The 12297-nt window shown below is 40.8% G+C and overlaps 1 protein-coding gene across 4 annotated transcripts in view; it reads left to right on the forward strand.

Moving 5' to 3' along the window:
• Positions 1-12297, forward strand: part of AGBL4 (ATP/GTP binding protein like 4) — a 1783169-nt gene that overhangs the window by 1601582 nt on the left and 169290 nt on the right. For all 4 annotated transcript variants that reach the window (XM_037827269.1, XM_037827268.1, XM_037827270.1 and 1 more), the window contains one exon: positions 6326-6415. In XM_037827269.1, the coding sequence (XP_037683197.1) occupies positions 6326-6415 (90 nt within the window). The remainder of the gene's footprint in view (positions 1-6325; positions 6416-12297) is intronic.

Consider the following 12297-nt stretch of genomic DNA (forward strand, 5'->3'; position numbering starts at 1 on the left):
GGGGTTAAGAACACAGATGCTGGAGCCAAACGTCCTTGGTATAAATCCTGGTTACACCACCTACCAGCCTTGTGGCTGTGCTCAGTTTTCTCATCTGTAAAATGGTAATAATGCTACCTATCAAACAGTGTTTTGAGGATGATTAAATGGGATATGCATATAAAGCACTGTGAACAACATCTGACACGGTAAGTGCTCAATTTTGGCAATTATAGCAATAAATAAAGCAGTGTTTCCGGAAAGCAACTTTCCAGAAAGCAACTTAATTCATTAGGGTTAGGCATTGATTTTTTTTTTAATGTGAAAATAGTTCTTTGAATTTATAAAAGACAATGTTATCTATTAAGAATTTAAAATATATACCTTTAATTTACTAATACAATATCTATATTTACTCCTAAAATTATATGCAAGAAATTCTTCACCCTAACCATGTTCTCACTATGACTCGCAGCCCACACAAGAGAGTGATATCCTCATGCTATCTTCAACACGACATCTTTTGTCGGGGAAGATGCATAATTATTTTGCTGATGAAATCAGATAAAACACAGCATTAGCACTAGGGTTGGCCTAAGATAAATCCTCGATGAATATTAGTTTCCTCTCTCTCTCTTCCCAGAAGAGGCACATCTGAGCCGAGTCACGCAGGCTGAGTAGGAGGAAACCAGACAGAGAAGGTGGGGGCTGACATTCCAGGCAGAGAGAAAAGCACGCGCCCAAGTGTGGAGGTGGAGGAGAGCACACCTTGTGTCGTGTTTGGGGAACTGCCAAGAATTAGCTGAGGCAGGAGCCTGCGGGAGGGGCTGGAGAGGTGAACAGCCATCAGCTCCCAGAGGATGCCAGGCGCAGGAGGCTGGACCTGCTCTGAGAACAATAGAGAGCTGCTGGAGGACTGTAAGCAGTGGGAGTGGTATGCTCCCATGTGTGTTTGAGAAAGACCACTTTGGAGGCCAGAGGGAGGACGGACTGACTGGATGGGGCTGGTGCAGGGAGACCAGTGACAAGGCTGTTCAAGTCCTGAGCAGGCCACCAGACAGACGCCAGCTAACAGTGCTGTTATGGCTACCAGGGCTTCTTCTCTAGGTTAGTTTGGGCTCCGAGGTATTGGAGAAAAGACTGCAACTGGACATATCCTTGACTTTATGGTGCCTTCGGGGATCACCAAGTCAAGAAAATGAAAAAAGCTTAGGTGTCAAAAAAAAAAAAAAATCTTGTTCTCCTTGTAACATTCCGTATTCCTCTCCCAGTTTACCACCCCTTTCTTCCTTCAAATAATACCTCACTACCCATGATAAGTGGCAAAATTATTGTCAAGAGAGATGGGGGGAACAAAGCTAGCAATGCCAATTTGGGGGAGATTTTTGTCCTCAAGGACTCAGCTAGTGCTCTTTGGGGTCTCATGGCATCTTCTAGTACCTGAACCAGCCACGGATCCGCTGAGAAACAACCAAATGGGTCGAGGCTTTCTCTGTATCTGGGCACCAAGAGTCTGCCTTTGGTCGTTACTCATGCTCAGCATCAATAGATAAAATGCAAAGTTACTTAAATTCTGTGTATCAACTAGCAGAAAGGTGGAAGTAAAATCTTTTAAGGCAATAGAGTGTACTTATCTCTGGGGGCTCTATTAGTTATGTATTGCTGCCTAACAAATTGCCATAAAATATAGCATCTTAAAACAACAAACATTTTATTCCCTCTCAGTTTCTGTGGGTCAGGAACGTTGGAGTGGCTTTGCCCAGTAGTTCTGGCTCAGGGTCTCTCATGAACTTGTCATAAATAGTTGGCCAGGGCGGCAGTCCTCTGAGGCTGGCTCCACTCCCGATGGATCGGAGCTGTCTCTCGTGGTTTTGGCAGGCCTCAGTTCCCCGTGGCTGTTGTCCAGATACTTCAGTCCCTCACCACGTGGCCCTCTCCATAGGCCACCTGAGTGTCCCTCGTGACATGGCAGCTGGATTCCCCCAGAGTGAGCATCCAAGAAAGGGAGAGAGGGCACCCAAGATGGAAGCTACAGTCTTTTACAACATAATCTCAAAAGTAATGTCCCATGACTTCTGTAGCTTTTTATTTGTTAGAAGCAAGTCACTAAGTCCAGCCCACACTCAAGGGAAGGGGAATTCATTGCCACATCTAGAAGGGAAGAGATTAACAAAGAATCTGTGAATGTATTTTTAAAACCAACAAAGGGGCCCTATTTAATCTCCGAGAGGTGATATAACACAATCGTTGAGAGCATAAATTTAAAACCTAGGTTTAATCCGAGCTCCTACATTTGCTATTTTTGCAATCTCAGGCAACTCAATTTTTCTGGATCTCAATTGTCCTAATCTACAAAATAGGTTTAGGAAATAGTAGATGTTACAAAAGGTAACTGTGAGAATTAACTAAGATCATGCAAACAAAGTGTCTGCAACAGAATAAATACTTAATAAATATTATTGTATTACTATTGTAAATGGATAACACTATTTTCCTCCGTCACAAAGGGAAGAGTTCACGGAGGTTAAGAACACAGGTTCTGGAGTCAGACTACCTGGATTGGACCCAGCTCTGCTAGTCACTAACTGTGGGATCTAAAGCAAGTCGCTTTATCTCTCTTGGCCCTGGTTTTCTGTAAATTGAGGATAAAAATAGCTAGTGCCGGTCCACCTAATAGGTGGTCAATAAATGTTTTATGAATAAGGAAATAGTAGATGATAGAGGGATATAATGGCAAAGGTGTGCGTATATGATAATGTGTGTGTGTGTTGGGAGATGCTACTCTAAACACATTTGATTTCAAACAGTTCCGGCTTAACCAGGAGCCTGGTATCGCTGTCCCAGTTCCATATGGGTGTGTCGTTGTACCCTTCTGTGCATCAACACAAGGACTATTCAATTTTGAATTGTTTTTGAGTTGTTTTTGGTCTCATTGTTCACCTTCTTTCCCACCCTGGCTTTGTTCAAGCATCATCCCTGTTGTCTCCATCAATACAATATGTTTAATTGGCTTTGCATGCAGGCTGGAGATTCGGTTGCAGGAGAAGGGGGGGTTCCCATGTCACACCACCTCAGAGCTGCTACATTACTTTAAATTGATTTTGCAAATGAAAGCTAAAAGCTAAGCAAAGGCGACCCATCCATTCTGCCTAAAGATGATTATAATGCTCTTTTACAGCCTCCTAAATGACAAAGCAATTTGTTACCTGCCTGCATCAACATTTGCTTATATTAGCACCCGAGATGCTTGATTTTATTAGCCCCACGTTATCATTTTATGAAGGCACAGGGGCTCAGTAAAATTAGTGTGCAAATAGAATGCCCATTTTGCATTTCCCTGTGGTCAGCAGAAATGCTGAATGCAATTGAATTGATACCAGGTCAGGGAAGACATCCATAAAGATAGCTTTCACGGAGGGCCTTTGTAATGCCATTTATCATTGCTGGACTGCTGGAATAGATGGCGTCAGTGTTAGGCAGTGTTTTTAAAAGCACTTGGTGGTGTTTTTATAAGTGAAAAAGCAATATACATACTCAGACAGTAGCTCAACCTTCACCCAGCAATAACAGATGAAATCAAACACTCTTGGGTATATTGTAGATGGAAGCACAGCAGATACAGAATCTTATATACTGGTTAGCGTGTCTTGGAGGAGACAGATGGGGTAGTGAAGGGGCACTGGGCTGGGAATCGGGGCCTGATTCCACCACTGCTAGCTGGTTGACCTTGGGCATGTCCTTCCTTCTGTGAATCTCAGTTCCCTCACCTGAAAAATGGGGATAATACTTTCTACCTTACAGACGCACAGTGAAGATTAAAGGAGATAATGTGTGCTTAAATTTCTTTATAAACTACAATCTATACAAGTATTTCTAGATTTATTCATTCAGCATCTAGTCCCTGAGTACCTACTCCATGCAGGGCCCTGTGAAAGACACTAGCGATACATTAATAGAAGGCACACCCCCTTTATCTAGTGTATGGATGAGTGGAGGAATGGGGATAAAAACTAAAGGACAAATGGGGTGGGATGGGGGGATGATTTGGGTTTTTTTTTTCACTTTTATTTTTTATTCTTGTTCTGGTTCTTTCTGATGTAAGGAAAATGTTCAGAGATAGACTGTGGTGATGAACGCATAACTATGTTATCATACTGTGGACAGTGGATTGTATATCATGGATGATTGTATGGTGTGTGAATGTATTTCAATAAAACTGAATTTAATAAAAAAAAAAAAAAAAAATAGAAGGCACAGTTTCTCCCCTGAGGAGCTTATGTTCAATCTGGGAAACATGCAGATGTCTAACTCCTCTTTTAGACCTGAAGCTTCTTCAGGGTGGGTGAACCTTCTCTTGCTCTCTTTTTTTCCTAAAGATGCCTCGAATAGAGCTGAGCACACAGTGGATTCTCAAGTATGTATTTTGTTTCCATTGTATTTCCTGCTGCCTTTCAGAGGCCCACAATTGGGAACGCAGTGGCCCCAACCCCTATTGTTCATCCCAGTAGACCAAGCACATTCCAAGCCTTTAGAACCAGGTTCAATAAAGTTAACATTTTTAAAAAATTTTAATCTCTGATATTGGTGCATCAACAATTGATATCATGAACCACATTCAAAATGACCTGTCTCTAGCAGTTCAGCAGCAAAAGCCTCTTACTGATTTCAATGCCCCCTCCCTCCAGATCATCCTCTTAAATAGACAGAATCCTTTAAGCCTACTTCTCTCAATGTTCCTTTGTGAATTTCCTTCAGGTCATTGTTCTGTTCTGCATCAGTGAGCCCTTCTGCCTGTGACTGAGTACTTGTCCCCTGCTCCTTCTTCCTGGGACTGTCCCTCTCGGGTACAGCTTTTGCTTAATAATACCTTTGCACAATAGCCAAACTGTCTTATAAAAACAAGTCTTCTGTAGAGACAGCAAGAGCTTGGGTTCTGATTTTCGGTCACATTTTCCCGCTTTCTTGCATGTCTAACAATGTATTATTGAATGTTAAAAATTGTGACCTCTACACGGTTGAGTGTCTGGATTTGTTTTCTTCCTTTAAAGAGAGTTGGGCTTGGTCCAATTAAGTTTCTTCCATAGATTTGACCCGTTTTGAGACTTGTTTTAAAGCCGTGCCCTGTGATTGCCCTGTGTGGCCCTTCTGGAGTCCTTAATGTGTGCCCCAATGCTCAATGTGAACGTCCACTCTGATGGTGAGAATCCAAATGATTCCTAGCCCTGTGTGAGCCCTGAGAACTGTTCTGTTCACAGATCCCTGGTCACTTTTTCCTGGCACTGTGGAGATTCGCCCTCTGCGTGTGAATCTAAATATGCAACAAAGACTGAAAAGGATGTGTAGATTTCTAAAAGCTCTTTTTCTACAGAGGTCTCTCCTCTCTGGAACTCTGTCCCACAACTTCTAGCCTCAGACTGCAGGACTTCAATCTCAGTGGAACCAGTATGCTCTGCTCAGAGTGTCCCTCCCTGCTTTTGGTCTGGAATGGGTCCCCCAGCTTCTGGGCCGTCACACTTCCAGCCAGGGCTGCCGTAGGACACACCTCACTCGTTTCCCTTCTCTCAGGGATTACAGCCCTGCACTGCCTCCTGTCCAATGTCCGAAAACAGTTCTTTTATACAGTTTGTTCCATTTGCTAGTTGTTTAGGAGAAAGGGAAATCTGGTCCCTGCTACTTCATCAAGGCCAGTTAAGGGCTTGAGTTCTAATCTCAGTTTTACTTCCTATTAGCTACGTGACCATGAACAAGTTATATAACTTCTCTGAGCCTTAATTTCTGCCTTTATAAAAAGGAATATTAACTACGTGTGTTGCTGTGACGATTATAAATAATATAGAAAATGTGCCTGACACAAAAGGAGCTAATTAAATGTCAGCTACTATCATTGCTATTACTAATATAAATAGCATCCTTCTTTGCTCTATCGTTTACTGACTCTTCACTGCATATTATGCAATGTATAAGCTTATTTAATCATCACAACAACCCTAGGAAGTAGGTGTAATTATGCTCATTTATAGATAAACAAATTGAAACTCAGAAAGGATATACAATTTGCCTAAGGTCACAGTCAGCAGATCTGGGATGTGACTGCAAACATATGACTTTCTCATTTGATTGCAATATTAATATGATCAATTGCACCAAGGAAAGGGAATGTGGTCCTTTTAAAATTTGGTGACCAGGGACATAATTTAATTATTCAGCAATGGCTAAACCTTAATGGTTCTGACTCAGTGATTTAAGAGGTAACAAATCTGAAGTACCTGGCTGGTTTCCCCAACTCCAACCCCTAGTCTCAGCTTTCCTTGCCCTTCTTAGAAACTTCTTCCGTTTTATCTTACAGACAATCTTCGGGAAGGGGCAGAGCAGAAGGTGATATTCATCACAGGTCGAGTTCACCCAGGGGAAACACCTTCTTCATTTGTGTGCCAAGGTGAGTTGCAGGATTTCATGGGTATCGCATGCCCCCCACATCCAACGGGGCACTATGGGGGTTTCTGGGACAATGGGGTCACATGCAGAGTCATTATCTTGGATCAATATTTACTTCACTTCTCTAAAGAGTACACTCCTGATCTCTGTTAGGATTTGTTTCAATGCATGTTTATTGATTGGATGTATGTAAGTATGAACAGGTAGATAAAGGAATAGGTACAGCTGAATGAATTTCTCCAGAACGTGCTACATTGAGATTGATCCATATAGAGTCATCTATACTCCTTAGTTTTGTTTACTTGTGTCCAGTAGTTTAAAACAGCAGAAAATTTGGCCCCAGATCAATGTGTATGTTGGGAGAAAGGCAATGAAATGAAAGGTAAGGTTTTAAAATTATCTATTGACTAATTTATTCAATCATTTACTAAACAAACAACTTTTGAAATACCTACCATGAGCAAGGTACCATGCTTCTCATCAGGCTGCAGGAGATAAATAAGACATAATTTCTCTGTGTAAGTAGTTCACATCTAATTTTTCCATGTTTCTCTCTTTTATTACTTTACTAGGGAAGTTGTAGGTTTACAGAAAAATCATGTGTAAAATACAAGATTCTCATATGCCACTCCACCAACAACACCTTCCAGTGGTGAGGAAAATTTGTTACAATTGATGAGAGCACATTTTTATAATTGTTCTATTAATTAAAGTCCATGGTTTGACCTAGGGTTCACTGTTTGTGAACCATGGATTTTTTTATGTGTTTATTCTGTTACCATAAGTACAATCTAAAATTTCCCTTTAATCACTATAGATATACATTTCAGTGCTGTTAATTGAATTCACAATGTTGTGCTACCATCACCACCATCCATAACCAAAACATTTCCTTCATTCTAAATAGGAACCCTGTACATTTTAAGTCGTAACTTCCCATTCCATATCCCCACCTCATTCCCTGGAAACTTATTCCAGTTTGCTAATGTTGCCAGAATGCAAAAATACCAGAAATGGATTGGCTTTTACAATGGGGGTTTATTCACAGATTTACAGTTCTAAGGCCATACAAGTGTCCAAACTAAGGCATCAACAAGAGGATACCATCACTGAAGAAAGGCCAGTGGCCTCTGGAACACCTCTGTTCGCCTATCAGCTGGGAAGTCACGTGACTGGCATCTGCTGGCCCTTTGTTCCTGGGTTGCATTCCTTTCAGCTTCTGATTCCAGTGGCCTTCTTTTTAAGCATCTGTGGGTTCTCACTTAGCTTCTCTGGGGCAAACTCTGGGCTTCATCTCTTAGCTTAGCATCTCCAGATGTCTGTCTGCATCTCCAAGAATCTGGGTCTGTGTCAGCTCTCTTAAGGGCTCCAGTAAACTAATTAAGGCCTTTCCTTTCACCATTAACATACTTGTATATTTAACTTTAATGTGAGTCTCTTGCAGACAGTATATAGTTGGGTCATGCTCTTTTATCCATTCTGCCAATCTCTGCCTTTTGACTGGAGAGTGTAATTCATTTACATTTAAAGTCACTATTGATGATACAGGTCTTTCTTCTGCCATTTTGCTATTTAGCCTTTGTAGGTCTTATACCTTTTTTGTTTCTAACTTCCATTAAAGCCTACTTTTTAATTTATTTTTCTTGTGTTGTACCATATTGAGTGCCTTCTCTTTTCTATCCAGATATGTTTTTCATCTGTTTTCCTTGTGGTTGCTGTTCTAGTTTGCTAATGCTGCCAGAATGCAAAACACCAGAGATGGATTGGCTTTTATAAAAGGGGGTTTATTTGGTTACACAGTTACAGTCCTAAGGCCATAAAGTATCCAAGGTAACACATCAGCAATTGGGAACCTTCACTGGAGGATGGCCAATGGTGTCCGGAAAACCTCTGTTAGCTGGGAAGGCATGTGGCTGGCATTTGCTCCAAACTTCTGGTTTCAAAATGGCTTTCTCCCAGGACGTTCTTCTCTAGGCTGCAGTTCCTCAAAAATGTCACTCGTAGTTGCTCTTGGGATATTTGTCCTCTCTCAGCTTCTCCGGAGCAAGAGTCTGCTTTCAACGGCCGTCTTCAAACTATCTCTCATCTGCAGCTCCTGTGCTTTCTTCAAAGTGTCCCTCTTGGCTATAGCTCCTCTTCAAAATATTACTCACAGCTGCACTGAGTTCCCTCTGTTATGTCAGCTCATTTATATGGCTCCAGTGACTCAACTTAGACCCACCCCAAATGGGTGGAACAACACCTCCATGGAAATTATCCAATCAAAGTCATCACCCACAGCTGGGTGGGGTACATTCCAAAGAAACACTTAAAGAATTACAATCTAATCAACACTGATAATGTCTGCCCACACAAGATTACATCAAAGATAATGGCGCTTGGGGGGACAAAATACGTTCAAACTGGCACAGTTGCCATAGGGTTAAAATTTAATATCTTAAATATGTAACAATTATATTTCATTTGATACCAATTTAACTCAATAGCATGCAAATATGCTTTCTCTATACCTTTCTATCCACTCCCCCCCCCCATTTTTTTTGCACTTGTTACCAATTATATTGTGCTGGTTGGCATTTATTATGTACCCCAGGAAAGCCATGTTCTTTTAATCCAATCTTGTGGGAGCAGACCTATTGTGGGTGGGAGCTTTGATTAGTTTTTTTCCATGAAGATGTGACCCTGCCCATTCAAGGTAGGTCTGAATCATCTTTACTGGTGACCTCTATAAGAGAATAAAAGGCAGAGAAATTTTGAAGAAAGCTCAAAAACACTTGGACAGAAATGCCCTGGGTGAAGCCAGAAGCCTAGAGACATTTTGGAGAAAGTCATTTTGGAACCAGAACCCAGGAGAAGGACCCTCAGACATCACCCTGTGCCTTCCCCCATAACAGAGGAACCCCAGATGGCATTGGCCTTTGCTCATAGAAGGTATCTTTCTCTTGTTTCCTTAATTGGACATGTTCATGGCCTTAGAACTGCAAATTTGTGAACTAATAAACCTTCATTGTAAAAGCCAATCCATTTCTGGAATTTTGCATTTTGGCAGCTTTAGCAAACTGGAACATATATCTTTGTACATTGTGTATCCAAAAACATAAATATATCATTAATTTTTATGCATTTGCATTTTAGTACCTGTAGGAAGTAAGAAGTGGAGTTACATACCAAACAATACAAGACAATAGTACTGGCATTTATAATTACCCAAATGATTACCATTACCACAGGTCTTTATATCTTGATGCTACTTTGAACCACTGTCTAGTGTCCTTTCATTATTGCTTGTAGGGCAAGTTTAGTGGTAATGAACTCCCTCAGCTTTTCTTCATCTGAGAATATCTTGATCTCTCCCTCATTTTTTAAAAAGAGAGTCTCACAAGATACAAAATTCTTAGCTGGCAGTTGTTTTCCTTCAGCACCGCCTTCTTGCTTCCAAGGTTTCTGATGAGAAATTGGCACTCAATCTTATTGGGACTCCATTGTATCTAAAACATTACTTTTCTCTTGCAGCTTTTGGAACTCTCTCCTTGTCCTCTGTAATCAATTTGATGGTGTAATCAATATATGGTGGGGTGTACTTTCGTTCAAGTTTAACCTGTTTGTTTTTCTCTGAGCTTCTTGAATGTGCATATTTATGTCTTTTGCTAAGCTTGTGAAGTTCTCGGTCATCATTTCTTTGAATATTCCTTCTGCCCCTTTTTCTATTTCTTCTCCTTCTGAGAATCCCATAATGTGTATATTGATGCACTTGATGGTGTCCTCTAGCTGTCTTAGGTTATTATCACTTTTAATATTTCTTTTTCCTTTCTGCTCCTCAGCCTGACTCATTTCAAGTGTCTTGTCTTCAATTTCATTAATTCTTTCCTCTGCCAGCTCAACTCTGCTCTTGAAACCTTCATGGGCAGTTTTCATTTCAATTATGGTGGTCTTCAATTCCAGTAGATCTGTTTGGTTTCTATTAAAAATTTCTATCTCTTTACTTAGACTCTCAAATTGTTCATTTATTGTTTTCATGATATCCTGTAGTTCTTTCTCTGTACTTCCCTTCATCTCCTGAAGCATTTTAAGATCATTTTTTTTTAAAGGCTTTGTTTGGTATGTCCACATCCTCATCTTCTTCATTGCTGCTTTCTGTATTGTTATCCTTTTCCTTTGGATGGGCCATCATTTCCTGCTTCTTTGTTTGTCTTGTACTCTTTTTTTTTTTTTTTTTTTTGCACACTGTATATTTTAATATTTTTAAATTTTAACTCTGGAATTTACTCCCTGGGATGTCTGTTACTCAGTTTTATAACTAGCTGATGATAAGACAGAGATTTCCTTAAGCATCAGCCCTCCTATCAGGAAGGTCTGCCTAAGGCAAATGCAATGTGCAGTGTTTTCCTCTCTCTAGTCCTGGGCTTTTGCTCGTTAGTCCTGGGCTTTTGCTCATTAGTTGTTTTGAGTTCCCCTGTTTATAGGAGTTTGGCTGACCCCCCTGTTTCCCAGGGGACACACCTCCTTCTCCCAGATATCTGAAGCTGGAGAGCCTTTGTCCCACACTTTCCACCTCTGCCCCTGTGGTTTTTTGTACTCCTTTCATTGTCTCACTTGCTTTTACCTGGAAGGCAAATTCTGGGAGGTTGGTCATCCTGGGGAGGACTTTCCCAATTCATTCTTTCCCCGCTAAAATAGAGTCAGGGACCCATGAAGGGGGTGCAGACCTGTTCCAAAGTGCCTTGTGAAGGGATCAGAAAGGACACCAAAAACTTCTCTGATGGCTCCCCAAATCTGAGCCTTCCTGGCCTGCCCAGCAAATGCACAGCCCTTCAGCTAACTGTTCCCTGCAGCCCTGAGGAAGCGCTGCATCTTTAAATCTCCACCATCTCCACCTCTGACTGGGATGGGTTGCAACAATGGCTGCCATCACCTTTGCCCAGGACAGTTGAAACAATAGCTGCCCTCACAGCCAGGAACTAGTGATCAAATTTGCTAATCAAAAGCCATGATCAACAATTTCCATACCCACCCTGTTCTTGGGGAAGAGGATTTTTATGTCCCTTTCTGTCAGCAGCAGCTAGCCAAGGACTGGACCCCAGCGCAGCCTCCGCAAAAGTGGAGCACCTTTGAAGAAAGCAGTTCACAGTCCTTTACTGTAGTTTGTCTTCCTCTTCCTCCTGCTTTTCCCTGGATGATGTACAGTGTTCTTCTGGCCTCTCAAGTTTCAAAAGAGCTGTTCCGGACAGCTCCTGCCTGCTTAATCATTGTTTTGATGGAAGGACTGAGTCCAGGAGCTCCCTATTCTGCCATTTCACTGGAAGTTCTCACATTTCCCTTTGTAATTGTATTTTAATTCATTATTAAATATTTAATCCATGAAAATATATATTTAATTTGTCAGCAATATTTATGTATACACACAAAAGTATATGTATTCAATTAGTCAGCAATATAAGTATGTTTGGTAAATAAGATACAAATAATAATGGAATGAATGCCTAGGTACCTACCAGCTTAAGAAACAGAGTATTATCTATACCTTGGAAGTCCTTTGTCCTCCTTTCACACTTCTTCCCTCCCACAGATAACCATCAGCTTAAATTTTGTTTGTCTTTATTTAATAGTTTTACTATATATGTATGCATTACTAAACAATGTAATTTTTAGTTTTGCATGTTTTTGAACTTTATATAAATGCTATCACTCTGTATGCACACCGAGACTCATTTTTCACTCAGCATGCATGTTGATGAGTGTAGCTGTAGTTCACTTGCTTTCACTAATATATATTTTATTCCATATGAGTCTATAGCACAATTTACTTATGAATTCTCCTGATGATGGATCAAGTTGTTTACAATATTTTTCTCACAACTAATGGTGTTACAAAAATCTGTATAC

The sequence above is a fragment of the Choloepus didactylus genome, chromosome 2, assembly GCF_015220235.1.
Source record: "Choloepus didactylus isolate mChoDid1 chromosome 2, mChoDid1.pri, whole genome shotgun sequence".
Classification (NCBI taxonomy): Eukaryota; Metazoa; Chordata; class Mammalia; order Pilosa; family Megalonychidae; genus Choloepus; species Choloepus didactylus.